General features: G+C 45.8%; 1 protein-coding gene across 3 annotated transcripts; it reads right to left on the bottom strand.

Moving 5' to 3' along the window:
- Positions 1 to 1314: 1314 nt before the first annotated feature.
- LOC127578249 (ras-related protein Rab-19-like) lies at positions 1315 to 16280 on the bottom strand. Of its 3 annotated transcripts, none has more exons than XM_052030028.1 (4): positions 16145 to 16280; positions 13169 to 13364; positions 6337 to 6520; positions 1315 to 3471 (listed from the first exon to the last, which is right to left on the bottom strand). In XM_052030028.1, the coding sequence occupies exons 2-4, from the start codon at positions 13361 to 13363 to the stop codon at positions 3206 to 3208; spliced, it is 645 nt and encodes a 214-aa protein (XP_051885988.1). In that variant the 5' UTR covers position 13364; positions 16145 to 16280; the 3' UTR covers positions 1315 to 3205. The 3 variants fall into 3 exon arrangements, with proteins under 3 accessions (XP_051885988.1, XP_051885990.1, XP_051885989.1); XM_052030030.1 differs by having other exon boundaries at positions 6337 to 6514; XM_052030029.1 differs by lacking the exon at positions 16145 to 16280 and adding an exon at positions 15820 to 15939.
- Positions 16281 to 17757: the final 1477 nt, after the last annotated feature.

Raw genomic sequence — 17757 nt, 5'->3', positions numbered from 1 at the left:
GCTGGTGGGCTGATTTCTCCCAGGGCATAGGTCTGGAGAGTGCTAGAGTGAACTAACCGCTTCCTTCGCAGGTCGACTAACAGGTTGTGGGCCCGAAGGAAATCGGCTCCTAGGAGTGGTCGGGCGACGGTGGCAAGGGTAAAGGTCCAGGTAAAACGGCTGCCGCCAAAGTGTAATTGAAGGGTACGGGTGCCGAAAGACCGTATCGTTGTACCGTTGGCGGCATTGAGTAGAGGACCTGGTGGCCTGTCACGAGTGTCGCGGCCTGTCGGGGGCAAAATACTGACCTCCGCTCCAGTATCAACGAGGAAATGCCGTCCAGATTTCTTGTCCTGAATGAAGAGGAGGCTCTGTCGGCGGCCAGCCACTGTAGCCATCAGCGGCGGCTGGCCCTGGCGTTTCCCTGAAACTTGCAGGGTGGGCGGCATCGACGGGCCTCCGCACCCCACCTCTGATGGTAGAAGCACAGCTGGTCACCCGTGTCGTCGTCTGCGTTCCTGGGGCGTGGCTGCTCGGTTGCTGGGGCCGGGCGAGGCGGGCGTTGGGCTCGCGGCCTGGTGATTTGACTGACGGACGAACCGCTCTTGCGCTTGGCCCTCCACAGGACATCTGCCCCCCGTGTCGTCGTCTGCGTTCCTGGGGCGTGGCTGCTCGGTTGCTGGGGCCGGGCGAGGCGGGCATTGGGCTCGCGGCCTGGTGATTTGACTGACGGACGAACCGCTCTCGCGCTTGGCCCTCCACAGGACATCTGCCCGGGCGGCCACCTCACGGGGGTTGCTGAAGTCGGCGTCAGCTAACAACAAGTGGATGTCATCGGGGAGCTGTTCGAGGAAGGCCTGTTCGAACATCAGGCATGGCTTGTGTCCCTCGGCCAATGCCAGCATCTCATTCATTAGGGCGGATGGGGATCTGTCCCCCAGGCCATCCAGATGAAGCAGGCGGGCGGCGCGCTCACGACGGGAGAGGCCGAAGGTCCGGATCAAAAGGTCTTTGAAAGCCGGGTACTTATCTTCCTCCGGAGGCGACTGGATGAAGTCTCCAACCTGGGCGGCTGTCTCCTGGTCCAGAGAGCTAACCACATGGTGGTACTTCGTGGAGTCGGAGGTGATCTGCCGAAGGTGGAATTGCGCTTCGGTCTGGTCAAACCAGACACTGGGCCGAAGTGTCCAAAAGGTGGGCAGCTTGAGGGCCACTGCGTTGGCTGCTGCGCTGTCGTCCATTTCACGGGTCCAAAAGCCGTTTGGACCGTCAGGGTCACCAATGTAGCGGTTGCTACCGTGGAATAAAACAAGACTCACTCGGAGGATTGCCAAACAGAACTGGTTTATTTTCCCGCCTTGCGCGGGCCCTTTAAGGGAGAAAACTCCTGCCCAAAAAACCGGCAATGATGTAAGTCCTACGTCATCAGGACTTTCCCGCGCGCGGGTTCTCCCCGTCGCTCGGAAAGACGAGGCCCGCCGCCATCTTGGGCCTCGTCGCTCCGACACCGCGCGACCCGACTGACAAGCCGGTTCGCCCGACTAGACGGTGAGTCGCCACAAGGATATTATATATCCCTATTATATATTGTTCCATTACTATGAACTATTGCTTTCCATCTTATTTTGGCTGTTGTGCATATTGAACTATAGGGAACTTGGAGTGCATGTCCGTAAACCCATGAAGTTAACAGGATAGGTAGACAAAAATTCCATATGCCTCTGCCTGTAATTGGCCTAAGCAAAGAATATTAGAATTGTATGAACTGTATTTAGGTCATAGCTACAATGTACAATTCTGGTCACCACACTAGCATTGTTTTATTTGGATTAAAAGAAAAGGAGGAGAGATTAAATAGCGTAAACATATTGAAGATCTAGACTGGGTGTCAACTTCTGCCAAGTCCAAAGGCACCAATTTAAGTTCATTAGTTGAAGGACTGGAGGGAGTTGAGGGGAATGAAATACAAATGAAATACAAATAATGAAAAGTAGCCTTGCAAGTTAATAAATCTGTCAGAAATCCAAACAGTTTCTAGATTCGTTTCTGGAAGAAAAGAATTCAAAGGCAGATATGTAGCATAGGGTGAACCACACTTGGGGATACCATGGACCATTCTAGTCTGTGTTTTATAAAGAGGATTTGAAAAGGAGAATAGAAAACGCCTGCTGGAACTGACCTTCTGGTTGCAGGATGTGGACGTTGGGGGGGTGGGGGGGGGGGGTGGAACTCATGGGAATCCCTGTCCCAGGACTGCTCAAGCATCGGAAAGGCAAGGAGTATTTCCAAGTCCCTCCAGGAGCAGGAGGCCAGGTGTAAACAGCAGGAGGTTCACACAATGATCCAAACTACCCTGTCTTCAGGCAAGTCTGTGGATTCTGCACGTCACCTCACAACACACAGAGCTGGAGGGGAAGCGAGTCATCCTCAACCCCGAGGGACTGCCTAAGGAGAAGAATAGTTACATCTCACCTCAGTTCAAGATTGTGGATTCAGGCCCCACTCTGGAGATCTGAACATAATCTGTGCAGTACTGAAGGAATGTTTCATTGACAGGTAGTACAGAAGTGACTGCAGAAGGCTCCCTCTGTTTCTGTTTGAGGAATAAGCATCAGGCAGCGCACAAGTACTCCCCTGCTCTATTCCAACAAATATTCAGCTGAGAACATAATTTAAGTTTTCATCCAAAGGATATATCTCCAGCAGTGCAGTGAATTGGGAGCTGAAGTCTCCAGAGTGGTCCTTGAGTCCACAACCTTTTGACTCAAAGGCAGAAATGGTACCAGATGAGCCAAGACTTGCCCAAGAAAACATCTGAGACCCTACAGGTGGGCCACTCTGGCTTTACTTGAACATTCCACCCCACAGCAGCAATCTTGTTTTGTGGAATACATTTCACTCTAAAAGGACATCTGTATGAAAGGCACGTGGGCAGCTGTAGCTAAAGTTCCACCTCTACAGGGTGATTAACAGCAAACCTTGGGCACTGATGACAAACATTTTAATCAGAAGCACTGTCTTCAAGAGAGGGAACAAACACCAGATTTCACAAGGACTGCACAGCTCCAGTCTAGTTCACATCTCAATAATGTTTGGTGAAGTCCCCTGCAAACTGCTCCAGGAGAACAAGGACATCACTCAAGGCTATTACGTTGCAGGAGTTGACTTGTGGGCTCCAACTATATTACAGGATGGTTCAAACTCAGCTAACTGCAGATAACGATGCTCAACAGGAGCAGGAACTTTTCTCAGTGGGTGCACTCGTACTGACGGGCCGAGAATCCAGGTGGAGTGTACTCCGGCTGCTTTCGCTGGACAAGTGTAGCCCATTCCTCGCCAGCAGCTCTCGAGTCAACAGCAGAAAAGCTTCATCAACATTCTGCGCCTCTTTGGCCGACGTCTCCAGCACAGCCAACAGGCCAAACTTTTCAGCCACATTGCAGGCCTCCTCGAATGGAACCTCGCGCTTCTCCCCCAGATCAGCTTTGTTTCCTGTTGGGGGTGGGGGGGATGGTGTGGAGAAGATGTTACAGAATTAGAGCGATCAGCCACACATCCCATGTGCCAGTCCCTGATTTATCCAATTACTACCACCCACCCAGTTCTTCTCCCATTGTGCTGAAAAGGAGTTTCTGAGTTTTAGAAAACCTGTTTAACCGCTCTTTCAGGCATTGTGCTCTGGATCATGACTCGGGTTTCAGCAATGTCCCAGACCCATCCCTCACCCATGACAACCAGGTGTAGTACAGCATTGTGCAGTGGCAAGGAATTTACCCCGTAAACCTCCTTCATCAACTCTGGGCCCTTGCACATGCGGCATCAGGTTAAATCACCTGGATTATTAATCCAGAGACAGGAGTTCAAATCCCACCACTGCAAGTTTAAATTCAGTTAATCTAATAAATCTGAAATTAAAAGCTAATATTAGGAATTGTAATTTTGAGACAATATGATAAAAATTCATCTCGTTAAGGGAAGGTGATCAATCTCTTTAACTGGTGAGGCATTCCAGCCCTCAAGTGGACTCTGTATCTGACTGAAAGGCTTTTAGGTTACTATAACCAGCTGGCACATGAACTGCGGCTGGGAATTTGGAACCTAGGATGAATACCAAGTTTTGATCGGCCTGAAGAATCGGTTCTTCTCCATTACCAGCATCACTTGAGAGCCCCCACCCAAGTGAGACACATAGAAAAGACTCTGGGTCAGAGATTGAAATACTCATATCTTTATTACTTCACCATCCCAGCCACCTGCGAAGGACTGAGCTGCCAGATTGGGCCTGAAGCAGATGAATAGAGATGCACAATGCAAGGAAAAGAGCAACTTGACCTTCTCTCTAAAAAATGTATTTAAGTATTAGAATGAGTGACCACTGTACTGTCCCTATGACAATATTCCTCTCTTTGCACCAAAGGCACTCTCCATCTTGAGGTGTATCACTTCTGGGTGGCAAGTACAGCGGGTGCAGAATATATTCAGCAGCTCAAAACTAGGCCCTCACAAGAGACATCAGCAATTTTACAATGGAGGCGAAATTCCCGTAGCAGAGAGTCAGAAACTAAGGGGCATACATTTTAAGTAGTTAGTAGAAGATTAGATGGGAAATGAGAGAAAACCTTTTCATTGAGAGGGTGGTGAGGGTCTAGATCTCAGCCCCTGCACAGGGCGATAGAGGTAGAAACACTCATCACATTTAAAGTTACCTGGATATGCGGTTGAAGAGCTAGGTTCTGTAGGACCACAGATCTACAGCTGAAGTGGAAGTGGGTTAGGTAGATCTTCTGACTGGCACAAAGATGACGGTCCAAATGACCTCTTGTGCTGTAAATATTCTACTAACAGCAGAACTTATTCCATCAGAATTTATATCCTCAAAGGCTGGCATACTGCATACTCTACCTAACCTTGCTGGTACGTCAAGGGGTATCAAAGAATATGCCAGGAGCAACACAAGGCTTAGCTGAAAATGTCAGCCTGTCTGATAAAACTACGTCAGGGCTTGGGCATGGATAGGGGGTTAGCAGCACGTTAAGGGGAGGAAGATGATTCTTCCCATTTATGGATCAGATCAAAGCTCTGCAATGTTGCCACATTTGGCACTGAATGACACATCACCTGTACATGCCCCTCCAAGCCAAACCCTTCCCTACTTGGAAATACATTGTAACTATTTGATAATTACAGAGTTAAGATCCTGGAGTTTGTCACTGGAGGACATTTTGAGACCACCTTCAAGGGGAATTAGGGATGAGAATAAATGCTCTTCTTGCTAGTGATTTCCATATGAATAAATATGATCTGTTATATGTTAAATCTTCTACATTAATATACATCAGGTCACCCACTCAGCCTCCTTCAGTCCAGGAAAAACAAGCCCAGCCTACCAATCGCTCCCCATAACTAAAGTCCTCCAATCCAGGCAGGGCATCAAGGTCACTACACAAATTCCTCTTCCCAATTATCCTTTTGCTAATTACCTTAAATTTAATCCCCTGGTTATAATCTTTCTAGCTCTGGCAAGAGCTTCTTTCGAACTCACAAAAACATTTCACAATTGGAATTTCTTGCAAACCTCCCTCAACACGATCTGTTCCAAAGGCTGCTTCTACAGCCTGTCCACATAACTGGTTGGTCAACCGAGTTACCACTCTGGTAAATCGCCTCTGAAATCTCCCCAAAACTTTTCTTACAACACATGGCTAAAACTGCCCCAATGATCAGATGGGACCCAACAATGAATTGAGAAGGTTTAGAATAACGTCATCACTTTTGTGCTCTTGTCCCTATTTATAAAAGCCACGTGCTGTTTAAAAGTAACGTCCTCAACTGGTCTTGCTGCCTTCAAAGATTTACGTTCCCATGTCCCTATAGAATTGAACCAGCTAGTTTCTGAAAGCAGATGCTGGGAAAACTCAGCACTTCCATGGAGAGCAGAACCAAGTTAATGTTTTGGGTGACCTTTGATCAAAGCCCGAAAGAAAAAGTTTCACAAGTTTTAATCAAGTACGAGTTGGGAATGGGGAGGCTTTACTTGCACTGCAGATTGCTGAGGCTTGACTCATGATTGAGAAATTGACCAATGAGCCCCTCAGGTCTGTACCGAATTCAGTGAGACCGTGGCTTATCGCTGACCAACCTGTGCCTGCCAGTGATCCCAGGCCTCACTAATCAACAACAAGTGTTGAACCAGATTCCCTATCTATATCTGATCACTGATCTCTGCTTGATTACCAATTCTTGCTGGCAAGTGTGTGTGTGTGTGTGTGTGTGTGTGTGTGTGTGTGTGTGTGTGTCTAGGCAAGTAATTCTCAATCTCTGCTTCACTTACAGAACAACAGCTATCCTGAAACATACCGATCAATAACTGGACAACATTTGCTGCTCCATATCGCTGGATCTCATTGACCCAGTGCGGCACTGAGTTAAAGGAGGACTGCTTGGTGATGTCATAGGCGATCATGGCTCCATGAGCACTCCGATAGTAGCTCTGCGTGATGGTCCGGAACCGCTCTTGCCCTGCGGTGTCCCACACCTGCACCTTCACAAGATGAATGCACCATGTTAACAAGTTGCTGGCTGCACATATACCACAGCCACATGAGACCCTGCATGCAGAGACTACCAAGCTCAACACAACAGGAGACTAAACTCCACCATTTGACTTACGGATCTGAACACAAAATAACAGAGAGCTGGGATTGAATTGCAGGTTGAGATAATTTCAGGTGGATTGAGGAGAGACCATCATAACCCATAAGTGAGACTGAAAGTTCATCAAGAAGTAGTTTTGAGGAGAGCAGCAAATATGTAAAATAACACATGTGGGAGTGAATTAGGGAGTCATGTGGTAGCTTTTACAGAATTACAGTGACCCAGGAGTAAGTTGCAGGCTGTGAGGAGGGTAGGGAATGAGCATCAAGCAGAATGGAACATAGAGTCAGCACAGGAATACAGAGTCATACAGTTGTACGGCACATAAACAGGCCCTTCGGCCCACCACGTCCCTGCCAACCTTATTGCCCACCTACAGTAATCCCATTTGCCCATTTTAGGACCGGATCCTTCTCTGCCTTCACTACTTGTGTCTAAGTACCTTTTAAACGTAGTGAGTGTATCTGATTCCACCATCTCCTCTGGCAGCACATTCCAGTATCAGCCACTCCGTGTGTAAAAAAAACTCTCTCTCTCAGACCCACTTTTAAAACCCTTTCCTTACACCTTAAACCTTTCCCCTCTGGTTTTTGATAACTTTACCATGGGAAAGAAGACTCTATCTACCCTACCTATGCCTCTCATAATCTTATAAACTTCTATCAGGTCACGCCTTAGGTGCTTCACTCCCTTTTGCACTTAACAAGTTAAGTAAACATACGACTAACCCAATTGTTAAACATACAATACGAATATGGTTTCAATTTTGTAAATTTTTTGGATTGAATAAATTTAATTTGTCAAGTCCCATTCAATCTAATTATTTCTTCCATCCATCCAGAGCTGACTCCGCTTTTTCCATATGGAAAAGGAAGGGAATCGTATGTTTTCGGGATCTATTTAGTGATAACTGTTTTTCATCTTTTGAACAATTGTCTAATAAATATAATTTGCCCAGATCACACTTTTGTCGATATTTGCAGATTAGAAATTTTTTTAAAACTACTATACCCTCTTTTCCGACACCTTACAAAATTGAAACTACGGAAAAAATTTTAGGTCTTAATCCTTATCAGAAGGGCTTGATAGCGATAATTTATGATTTAATTATGAAAATACGTCTAGAATCAGTAGACAAAATTAAGAACGAATGGGAAAGTGAAATCCAGACGTCTATACCTATAGAGACTTGGAAGAAAATTCTTCATTTAGTTAATACATCTTCAATGTGTGCCAGACACTCGTTGATACAGTTTAAGGTAGTCCACAGGACCCATATGTCCAAAGATAAGATAGCTCGTTTCTATAACCATATAAATCCTATATGTGATAGATGTAAATCGAATGTGGCTTCTTTGACACATATGTTTTGGTCCTGTCCTCTTCTGGAAAAATATTGGAAAGACATTTTTAACATTATTTCAAACGTATTGAAGATTGATTTACAACCTCACCCTATCACTACAATTTTTGGATTACCAAGGATAGAATCTGGCCATTTATCTCCTTCCGCTAACCATATGATTGCTTTTGTTACATTAATGGCCAAGCGATCCATTTTGCTTAAATGGAAGGATCCAATACCCCCTACTACTTTTCAATGGTTTTCTCAAACTATATCATGTTTAAACTTGGAAAAAATTAGGAGTGGTACTGTTGATCCTTCGCTTAAATTTGAAGATAATTGGAGTCCATTTATTCAATATTTTCACATGATGTAGATCCCCTTTCAGTAACTTTCCAACTTGGAGGAACGGACTTGACGACATAATATTGCTCTGTTTCTACTAAGAAATTTTAGCCCAGTTTTTTTTTCCTCTTTTTTTTGTTGTTTGTTTTTCTTCTGAAAAGTTTTTTTTGTTTAGTTTATATTGTTTATAATTTTTTTTATTGATTTGTTTTTTTTAAAATTTATATAATAAATCTTTTTCTTTCCTTTCTTTTATATTATATTCATTTACTAAGAGATCGTTGGATCTACAGATTTTTTTTATATTTTATTGTTCTTTATGATTGTATATGCTATGATTGTTCTCCTGATCTCTTGGTATTACATGTATAAACATTGATGCTATATATCAATCTGTATTAATTTGAAAACTAATAAAAAGATTGAAAAAGGAAGAAAGTTCACGCCTCAATCCTCTTCATTCTCAGGAAAAACAAACCCAGCCTGTCCAATCTTTCTATATAACTAAAGTCCTCCAATCCAGGCAGTGTGCTGCTGAATCTCCTCCCACTCTCTCCAGTGCCAATCACATCCTTCCTATAGTGCGGTGACCAGAACTGCACACAATACTCCAAGTGCAGCCTAACCAGCGTTTAGTAAAGTTGCAACATGATGTCCCAACTCTTGTATCCCGTGCCCTGACCTATGAAGGCAAGTACGCCATTTGCCTTCCTCGCCACCCTATCTACCTGTGTTGCCACGTTTCAGGGAACAATGGGCTTGAATCCCAAGGTCTCTCTGGTCATCAACGTTCCTTAGCGCCCTGTCATTTACTCCATACGTCCTACCCCTATTTGACTCTCCAAAATGCATTGCCTCATACATGTTAGAATTAAATCCATCTGCCAATGTTCTATCCAACTTTTCAGCTGATCTACATCCTATAAGAACAGGAAAAGGCCATTTAGTGCTTGAGTGCATTCCACATTCAATGAAATCAAGGCTCATCTTTGACCATATCCTCCATATTACTTAGCGCCTTTAGTCACCAATCTCAGATTTAAAATGACCATTTATGGAAGAAAGTTCCAAAATTTTAAGCACTCTTTGCACTGAAATGCATTCCTTAGTTTCACCCCTAAAAGCCTAGGCTCAAAATTTCAGATCATAGTCATTGTTTCTCTCCCTTTGCTTGCCTTTACCATCATGAAAAACTTCAATCAGATCATCCCCCGACTGTCTAAATTCCAGAGAATACAACCCAGGTTTGCACAATCTCACAACATAGCTGTCAGTGTCCAGGCATCATTCTGATAAATCTAACCTGCACTCCCACCAAGGCTGGTCACCAGCATCCTGTTAACCTTCATGATTATCTTCGGCACCTGCGTGACATTTTAATCGTCCATTTTCACGGGCCCGCGAAGAATCTTTGAACCTCTGCTATTACTGTTTCTTTTGATTGTTTAAGAATACACTCTATTCATTCTTCTTCAGGTCCAAATCAGAGAACCTCATTTCTGCCTGTGTTGAAATCCATTCACTTAACCTACTAATGGGCAAGAAGTTCTTCTCCGCTCGGCTTCCTGTTAAACCTGCTCTTCCCTCGAGGACTTCCCTGGTGCAACTTTTCCCAAAGGTCTAGCTCGACCTGATCAACAAGACCCCGAGCAACACAAGGATTCGCTAACTGAAAACCCCACAGAAATACTTCGACAGCCAGTGAGGCCATGCCCAAGGTTAAATTGCCCTTAAAAGCTGGAGTGGCTGTAAGCATCTGACATTCACAAATATTCAAAAATACCTGAGCATCATTAACAATAAAACATAACGTTAAAAACATTAAATATTTAATAGAAATATGAGAAATTGGAGCAGTAGTGGGTCATACAGGCTCTTGACTCTTCTCTGTCATTGTACATTCGTAGCTGATCTGATCGTCTCACTTTCCTACTTGATCCCCATAACCCAACGATCTTAAACAGCCCGCAGCCACAGCCTTCCAAAGATTCATTATGAACAACCCTTCATCCTAAGACCATGCCCCCTGGTTCTGCACTCCCTCATAATGAGAAACATCCTCACAGCATCTGTCGTGTCAAGCTTCCTCAGAGTTGTATATGTTTCAATGAGACTTAGCTCACAATTTCATCTGAACTCCAGGAGATTTTTTTTATTATTTGTTTTAGGATCTGGGCATTGTTTGTCAGACCAGCATTTATTCTCAATTCCTAACTGACCTTGAGAAGGTGTGGTGAGCCACCGTCTTGAGCAGCTGTATTGGGGTTTGCAGGCCGAGCCAGCACTTAACTGCCCATTCCTAGTTGCCCTTGGGGAGGTGGTGGTGAGCTGCCTTCTTGAACCGTTGCAGTCCTTGAGGTGTGGGTACACCCACAATGCTGTCAGGGAGGGAGTTCCAGGACTTTGACCCAGCGACAGTGAAGGAACGGTGATTTATTTCCAAGTCAGGACAGTGTGTGGCTTGGAGAACAACTTCCAGGTGGTGATGTTCTCCATGCTTTTGCTGCCCTTGTCCTTCTAGCTGGTAGAGGTGGTGGGTTTGGAAGGTGCTGTCTAAGTGAGTTGCTGCAGTGCATCCTGTAGATGGTACAAACTGCTGCTACTGTGTGTCGGTGGTGGAGTGAGTGAATGGCTGTGGATGGGCTGCCCATCATATGGGCTGCTATGTCCAGTATTGTGTCGAGCTTCTTGAGTGTTGTTGAAGCTGCACTCGTCCAGGCAAGTGGAGATATTCCATCGCACCCCTGACTTGAGCCTTATAGATGGTGGACAGGCTTTGGGGAGTTAGGAGGTGAGCTACTCGACACAGGATTCCTAGCCTCCCACCTGTTCTCGTAGCCACATTGTGTATGGGGCTACTCCAGTTCAGTTTCTGGCCAATGGTAACCCCCCAGAATATTGACAGTGGGGGTTTCAGTGATGGTAATGTCTGTGGGTGCTAGTTGGACTTTCTCTTGTTGGATATCGTCATTGCCTGGCACTTAGGTGGCGAGTAACATTCGTGCCACCTGTCAACACAGGCCTGGATGTTGTCCAGGTCTTGCTGCACTTGGATGTGGACTGCTTCAATATCCGAGGAGTCACGAATGGTGCTGAGCATTGCGTGATCATCAGCGAACATCCCCATTTCTGACCTTACAATTGATGAAGCAGCTGAAGATGGTTGGCCCTAGGACACTGCCCTGAGGAACTCCTGCAGAGATGTCCTGTGGCAGGTGAAGGTTGTCCCACAGTGCTGTTGGGCAGGGAGGTCCAGGATTGAGACTCAGCGGTGATAAATGACTGGCAATCTATTTCCCAATCCAATACAGTGAATAGTTGATCCTGCAATGCAGATCCTTGCAAAACAACACAAGTCACACCCTGCTAAAAGGAGACCCTGCCTGTTATCTCTACTCTATTTGCTGCCACAGAGATAATTTATTAGCCAGGTCAATAATTTGCCTTAAATTCTGCTTTTCCCAAGTCAGTTATGTAGCACTTCATAAACTGCCTCATGAAAGTCCATATATATAAATAACCTCCGTCTCCACAACTTTAATGACCTCCTCAGGCTTGTCAGCCAAGACCCATCCATTACAGATCCACATTTCCCACAGCTAATCAGCTGAAAATCCGAGGTATTCAGTTCCTCTAAATTTGTTATAGACTCAAGTATTTTCCCAACAACAGATGCTGGGCCAACTGTTCTGTAATTCACAAGTTTCTTTGCTCACTTGTTTAAACAACAGAGTGACATACATAATTCTCCAGCCTAAACGGAATAGTAGTTATATCAAGGGACCTTAGGGAAATTGTACTTTGGGCATCTGCGATATCTTTACCCATTTCCTTTAAACCCTGACATGGAAACGAGCTTTGCCGCATTTTAATGACATTATTTTGTTCAATTCTGTTATCTTTATTTCATTCTGATGTGTCCCTATCACTGACGTAATATTTCACTTCTTTGGCATGTTTATCTTCTCACTCAAGATAATGACCCAGAATATTAATACCCACCCTTCCTTACAGTATCACAAGTATCAGTTTAGGAGGTCCACAATGCCTTGATCCTTTTCCCAATATATTTCTGAAAAACGATCATATTCCATCTGCTATCTGTTGCAAGTGTTTTTCCGTAATCCTTACTACTCGTTTAATCGGATTTTGTTCCTTGTATCCCACCCAGCCATTAGTATCTGTACTTGTCTTTGCATTTTGTACACTTTCCTTTTACTCCAATGTTGTCTCTCACCTTTTCAGTGATCCTTTTACTGTCACGCCTGTTAAGGGTGAAATTGATTTTGCACAACTTTAAGCTTCTCAGGGTTTTTCTTGTCAATTCATCCTTTAAACATTTGTTCAGTTTACTGTGGACAGTTCACCAAAGTCAGCCTTACCTGAGAGTCATTAAGATTACTACTCTCAACTTTTCCCAGACTGTTCCTATGAATTTTTACACCAGGGATATGAATGCTCTCAGTCCCGACAGTTTACCACACATCCTAATAACCTTCTCTAATATTTTTCTTACTTCTCCCTTCTGGTTTAATTACCTCACATCTTTTAGTGTTTCCTTTACCTGTGTTACTTAAGTCATTGTTTCACTGCATTAACTTTGTTGCTTTAAGAACTATTATTAACACCATTTCCACCTGGGCATCCCATGCTCTCTATCATATTTACTATCTGATGGATCCCTGGTCCTAACCTTGTTAAAATAAGTCAAGAGTCCTTCCTGTTCCAGTGCTAGTGCCTGGATGGAAGTGAAGGAGAGGATTACATTTGGTGAGGATTAAAATTCGGGGAACGAGAGACAGTCAGGATGCGAGTGAAAAAAAAAAATGCAAGCAAGTTGCCCACCTTCACTTTCTTGCCTTCAATGTCCATTGTTTTAACGATGAAGTCCACTCCAATGGTATTCTGCTGTTTCTCAAGGAAGACTCCAGATTTGAAACGATGTACCACACAGGTCTTGCCGATATTGGAATCACCGATGAGCACGATTTTAAAGAGATAGTCAAACGCTTCATCTGCGCCAGTCCCTCCTGCATTCATACTGTAATAAAACAATGTTATTGTATCCAAGTAGCAATAGAAGATGAGATTGAGGTATATTTATCAGCCACACGTACATCGAAACACACAGTGAAATGCATCTTTTGCATAGAGTGTTCTGGGGGCATCCCGCAAGTGTCGCCACACTTCCGGTGCCAAAATCGCATGCCCACAACTTCCTAACCCGTACATCTTTGGAATGTGGGAGGAAACCGGAGCACCCAGAGGAAACTGGAGCACCTGGAGGAAACCCACGCAGACACATGGGGAGAACGTACAAACTCCTTACAAACAGTGGTGGGAATTGAACCCTGGTCGCTGGTGCTGTTATAGCGTAACACTAACCGCTACACTACCGTGCCTGCCCATTGAAACCAGCTACTGATGACAATTTAAAATCTATTCATTCATGGGAGGTGATAAACATTGATGACCCATCCCCAAATGGCCCCGAGTTCAATCCCAGCTGCTGTCCATAAGGAGTTTGTACGTTCTCCCCGTGTCTGCGTGGGTTTCCTCCGGGTGCTCCAGTTTCCTCCCACATTCCAAAGACGTACGGGTTAGTAGGTTAACATGGGTGTAATTGGGCAGCGTGAGCTCGTTGGGCCAGAAGGGCCAGTTACGGTGCCGTATAAACAAAGTTAAAAGTTTAAGCAGACTGGTTTACCCAGGCATTCCTAACCTGGACTCTACAGATGCTGGAAAGACTTTGGAGAGTCAGGTACGAGTCAGTTGTCACAGACTACCAGCCTTTGACATGGGTGCTCCGGTGATTAATTTTCCCCACTTAGCAAGAATGGTGAAATCAATCCACTTGCTTCTCCCAAATGTTACAATGTGGAACACAAGCCTAGAGCTTTCTGCCGAGTTAACTCGTCTCAGCCGATGACGCTACTGTTGTTGGCAGAATCTCAGATGGCGATGTGGAGGCGTACAGGAGTGAGGTAGATCGGCTGGTTGAGTGGTGTCACAACAACAACCTCCCACTCAATGTCAGCAAGACCAAGGAAGGGGAAGTCTAGAAAACACACACCAGTCCTCATTGAGGGGTCAGCGGTGGAAAGGGTGAGCAGCTTCAAGTTCCTGAGTGTCAATGTCTTAGAGGATCTGTCCTGGGCCCAACACATTGATGCAATCACGAAGAAAGCACACCAGTGGCTCTACTTCATTAGGTGTACAGTGGAGAGCATTCTGACTGGTTGCATCATTGCTTGGTATGGAGGCTCCAATGCACAGTATCACAAGAGGCTGCAGAGGGTTGTAGACTCAGCCAGCTCCATCATGGGCACAACCCTTCCTGCCATCAAGGACCTCTCCAACATGCATCACCTCAAGAAGGCGGCATCCATCACTATGGAGCCTCACCATCCGGGACATACCTTCTTCTCGTTACCACCATCAGGGAGGAGGTACAGGAGCCTGAAGACCCACACTCAATGATTCAGGAACAGCTTCTTCCCCTCTGCCATCAGATTTTTGAATGGTCCATGAACACTACTTTGTTATTGTTTTTTTTAAACTATTTATTTATGTTGTAATTTATAGTAATGTTGTGTTCTCTACTGCTGCCGCTAAACAACAACTTTCATGACATCTAAGTCAGCGATAATAAACCCGATTCTGATTCACCGGGAAGCCAATAGGGCCCCCATCCCTTAACGTCAAGTTTTTCTGTCAAATGTTTGGTCACCAATGATCCCCAGACGTTAATGGTGGAAGATTCGGTGACGGCAACACTGTTGAATGTCTAGAGTGGGTGGTCTGACACTCTGTCTCAGCAGTGGTCAGTTTTAATCACGTCGCATTGACATTAGGGTGTCATTTATGCCTTAACGTTCCCTAGTTCTGTTTTCAGTCATACTTCATACCTTAAGTAGCAACTGAAACCGAACACTATTCAATCATTTGCAAACATTCCCAGTTTTGACCTTGTAATGGAGGAAAGGTCATTGATGAAGTAGCTGAAGATGGTCTGATTTACCACATTGTTCTAAAACTCCCACAAGCATCGTCCAACAATCACAGCACTTTCCTTTGCTCAGGTTACAACTCCAGCCAGTGGAGTACTTTCTCCTCAGTTCCCACTGACCATTTTATTCCTTGATGGCGTTTCAGCACGACTTTCCCTGCAATCCGCCGATGTACTGACAACCCAGGCTGTGTGCCGATATGATCACGGTGAATAAATAGATAACATTTCTAGGAAACACTGGCTTCTGCACTGCAAAGGCTTCAACTTTCTCTTTCAGTTCACTGCAGAACTCACACCTCACTCCAGAGCAGCGTACTGTTTTAAGGACCTACAGCAGGTTGTTTACATTGTCAGGACCCGCTGGGAATGTGATGGCTCCCTCGGCTCTCCACTTATTTCCTCCAAACCGTTCCATTTATATCACAGATCTTTGTTTTGAGTTTGACACGGAGTAAAAAGGCAAGCAAATGAAACAATGACTCACCCGGGCCCCTGTAAACCCCCCGCATTTCATCCCAGCCTCCAGGAGCCTGTTCTCCTGCAGCGAGGATGGGAGTAATCCACAAACCGGTGAAGTGGGAATTACAGCAGACGTGGATAAAGCAAGTGAGGAACACGAGAGGGACCCGGAGAGCAGGAGCTGCCAGTGGCTCCCAACCGATGCTTAAGGTCAATGAATGAGTGGGGGTGGGGAGAGGTACAGGTGTCCACAGCCCGGGCAGGACGCCAGCTGTGGGACCCTCTCCCAGGCGGATAGGGAGGGGACGGGGGACCCTCCCACGGATCGTGTAGACGTCAGAGGGACTTACTTGGCACCATTTGGTCCGGAGGAGCCGCGGCCCGCTCACCTTCCCGACCGCAGACAACTTTGCCCGCACCTGCCGAGCGCACCGGTCGCTCCCGCTTCCTGGCTGCGCAGAGCGGCCGCTGGGACTTGTAGTCCGGGGCTGGGCTGCCGGCTGCCGGCTGCCGGCTGCCGGCTGCCGGAGATGATCATGCGCCGTTGAAGCAGACTCGATTTTCTTGCACCATTTCCCTCCATAGACGCTGCCCGACCTGCTGAGTTCCCCCAGCATTTTGTGTGTTGCTCTAGGTTTTACCAAATCACCTTACGACGTAGCAGGAGACCATTTCGGCCCATCGGGACTATGCCGGCTCACAGGGTCATCCCATTTGCCCCACATTCCCATCAACTGCCCCCCCCCACCCCCATCTCCCACTCACCTGCGCACCAGGAGCAACTCACAGCGGTCAATTAACCCATCAATCCCGTCGATGGGATGTGGGAGGAAACCGGAGCATGCGGGGAAGCCCGCACGCCGTCACAGGCAGATCGTGCGGACTCTGCACAGACAGCACCGGAGGTCAGGGTCGAACCCAGGTCTCTGGTGCTGTGAGGCAGCGGCTCTGCCCGCTGGGCCACTGCCACTTGGTTTGTGTTCAAACTGCAAAGAAATTGAAAAGAGTGATTTACCAGGATGCTGCCTGGATTGGAGAGCATGTCTTATGAGGATAGGTTGAGTGAGCTGGGGCTTTTCTCTTTGGAGAGACAGAGGATGAGAGGTGGCTTGATAGAGGTGTACAAGATGATAAGAGGCATAGATCGAGTGGACAGTCAGAGACTTTTTCCCAGGGCGACAATGGCTAACACGAGGGGGCATAATTTTAAGGTGATTGGAGGAAGATATAAGGGGGTAAGTTTTTTTTTTACACAGAGAGTGGTGGGTGCATGGAACACACTGCCGGCAGAGGTTGTGGAGGCAGATACATTAGGGACATTTAAGAGACTCTTAGACACATGAATGATAGAGAAATGGGGAGCTATGTGGGAGGAAAGGGTTAGATAGATCTTAGAGCAGGATAAAATGTCGGCACAACATTGTGGGCCGAAGGGCCTGTACTGTGCTGTAGTGTTCTATGTTCTAAGACAAGTTATGGAGAATGTGTTGTGTCTGTGGGTTACTTTGGTGTGGTTGCAATTCCTATAATTGAAGGTTAACCAGAGCTAACAGCAAAACGTCTTGGATTAATCAGAATCAGATTTATTATCACTGACTTGTATAAAGTGAAATTTGTTGTTTTGCGGCAGCAGGACAGTGCAAAGATATAAAACTATGATAAATTACAAAATAAACAAATAATACAAAAAAGATAGGAATAGCGAGGTGGTATTCATGAGTTCATGGACTGTTCAAAAATCTGTTGGTGGAGGGGAAGAAGCTGTTTCTGAGTCATTGAGTGTGCATCTTCAGGCTCCCGTACCTCCTACCTGATGGTAGTAACATGAAGAGGGCATGTCCCGGATGGTGAGGGTCCTTAATGATGGATGCCACCTTCTTAAGGCACCGCCTCTTGAAGATGTCCTTGATGGTGGGGAGGGTTGTGTCCGTGATGGAGCTGGCTGAGTCTACAACCCTTTGCA

This window comes from Pristis pectinata, chromosome 15 (assembly GCF_009764475.1).
Source record: "Pristis pectinata isolate sPriPec2 chromosome 15, sPriPec2.1.pri, whole genome shotgun sequence".
NCBI lineage: Eukaryota > Metazoa > Chordata > Chondrichthyes > Rhinopristiformes > Pristidae > Pristis > Pristis pectinata.
This window is presented reverse-complemented; position numbering and strand designations above follow the sequence as displayed.

What these genes read in the sequence shown, in the direction of transcription:
- LOC127578249 (XM_052030028.1), bottom strand. Translation starts at nt 13,363, where the DNA reads ATGAATGCAGGAGGGACTGGCGCAGATGAAGCGTTTGACTATCTCTTT. An exon ending in TTGAAGGCAAGAAAGTGAAG is followed by an intron (nt 6,521 to 13,168) that starts GTGGGCAACTTG and finishes CATCTTGTGAAG; the next exon opens with GTGCAGGTGTGGGACACCGC. An exon ending in TGTTGTCCAGTTATTGATCG is followed by an intron (nt 3,472 to 6,336) that starts GTATGTTTCAGG and finishes CACCCCCAACAG; the next exon opens with GAAACAAAGCTGATCTGGGG.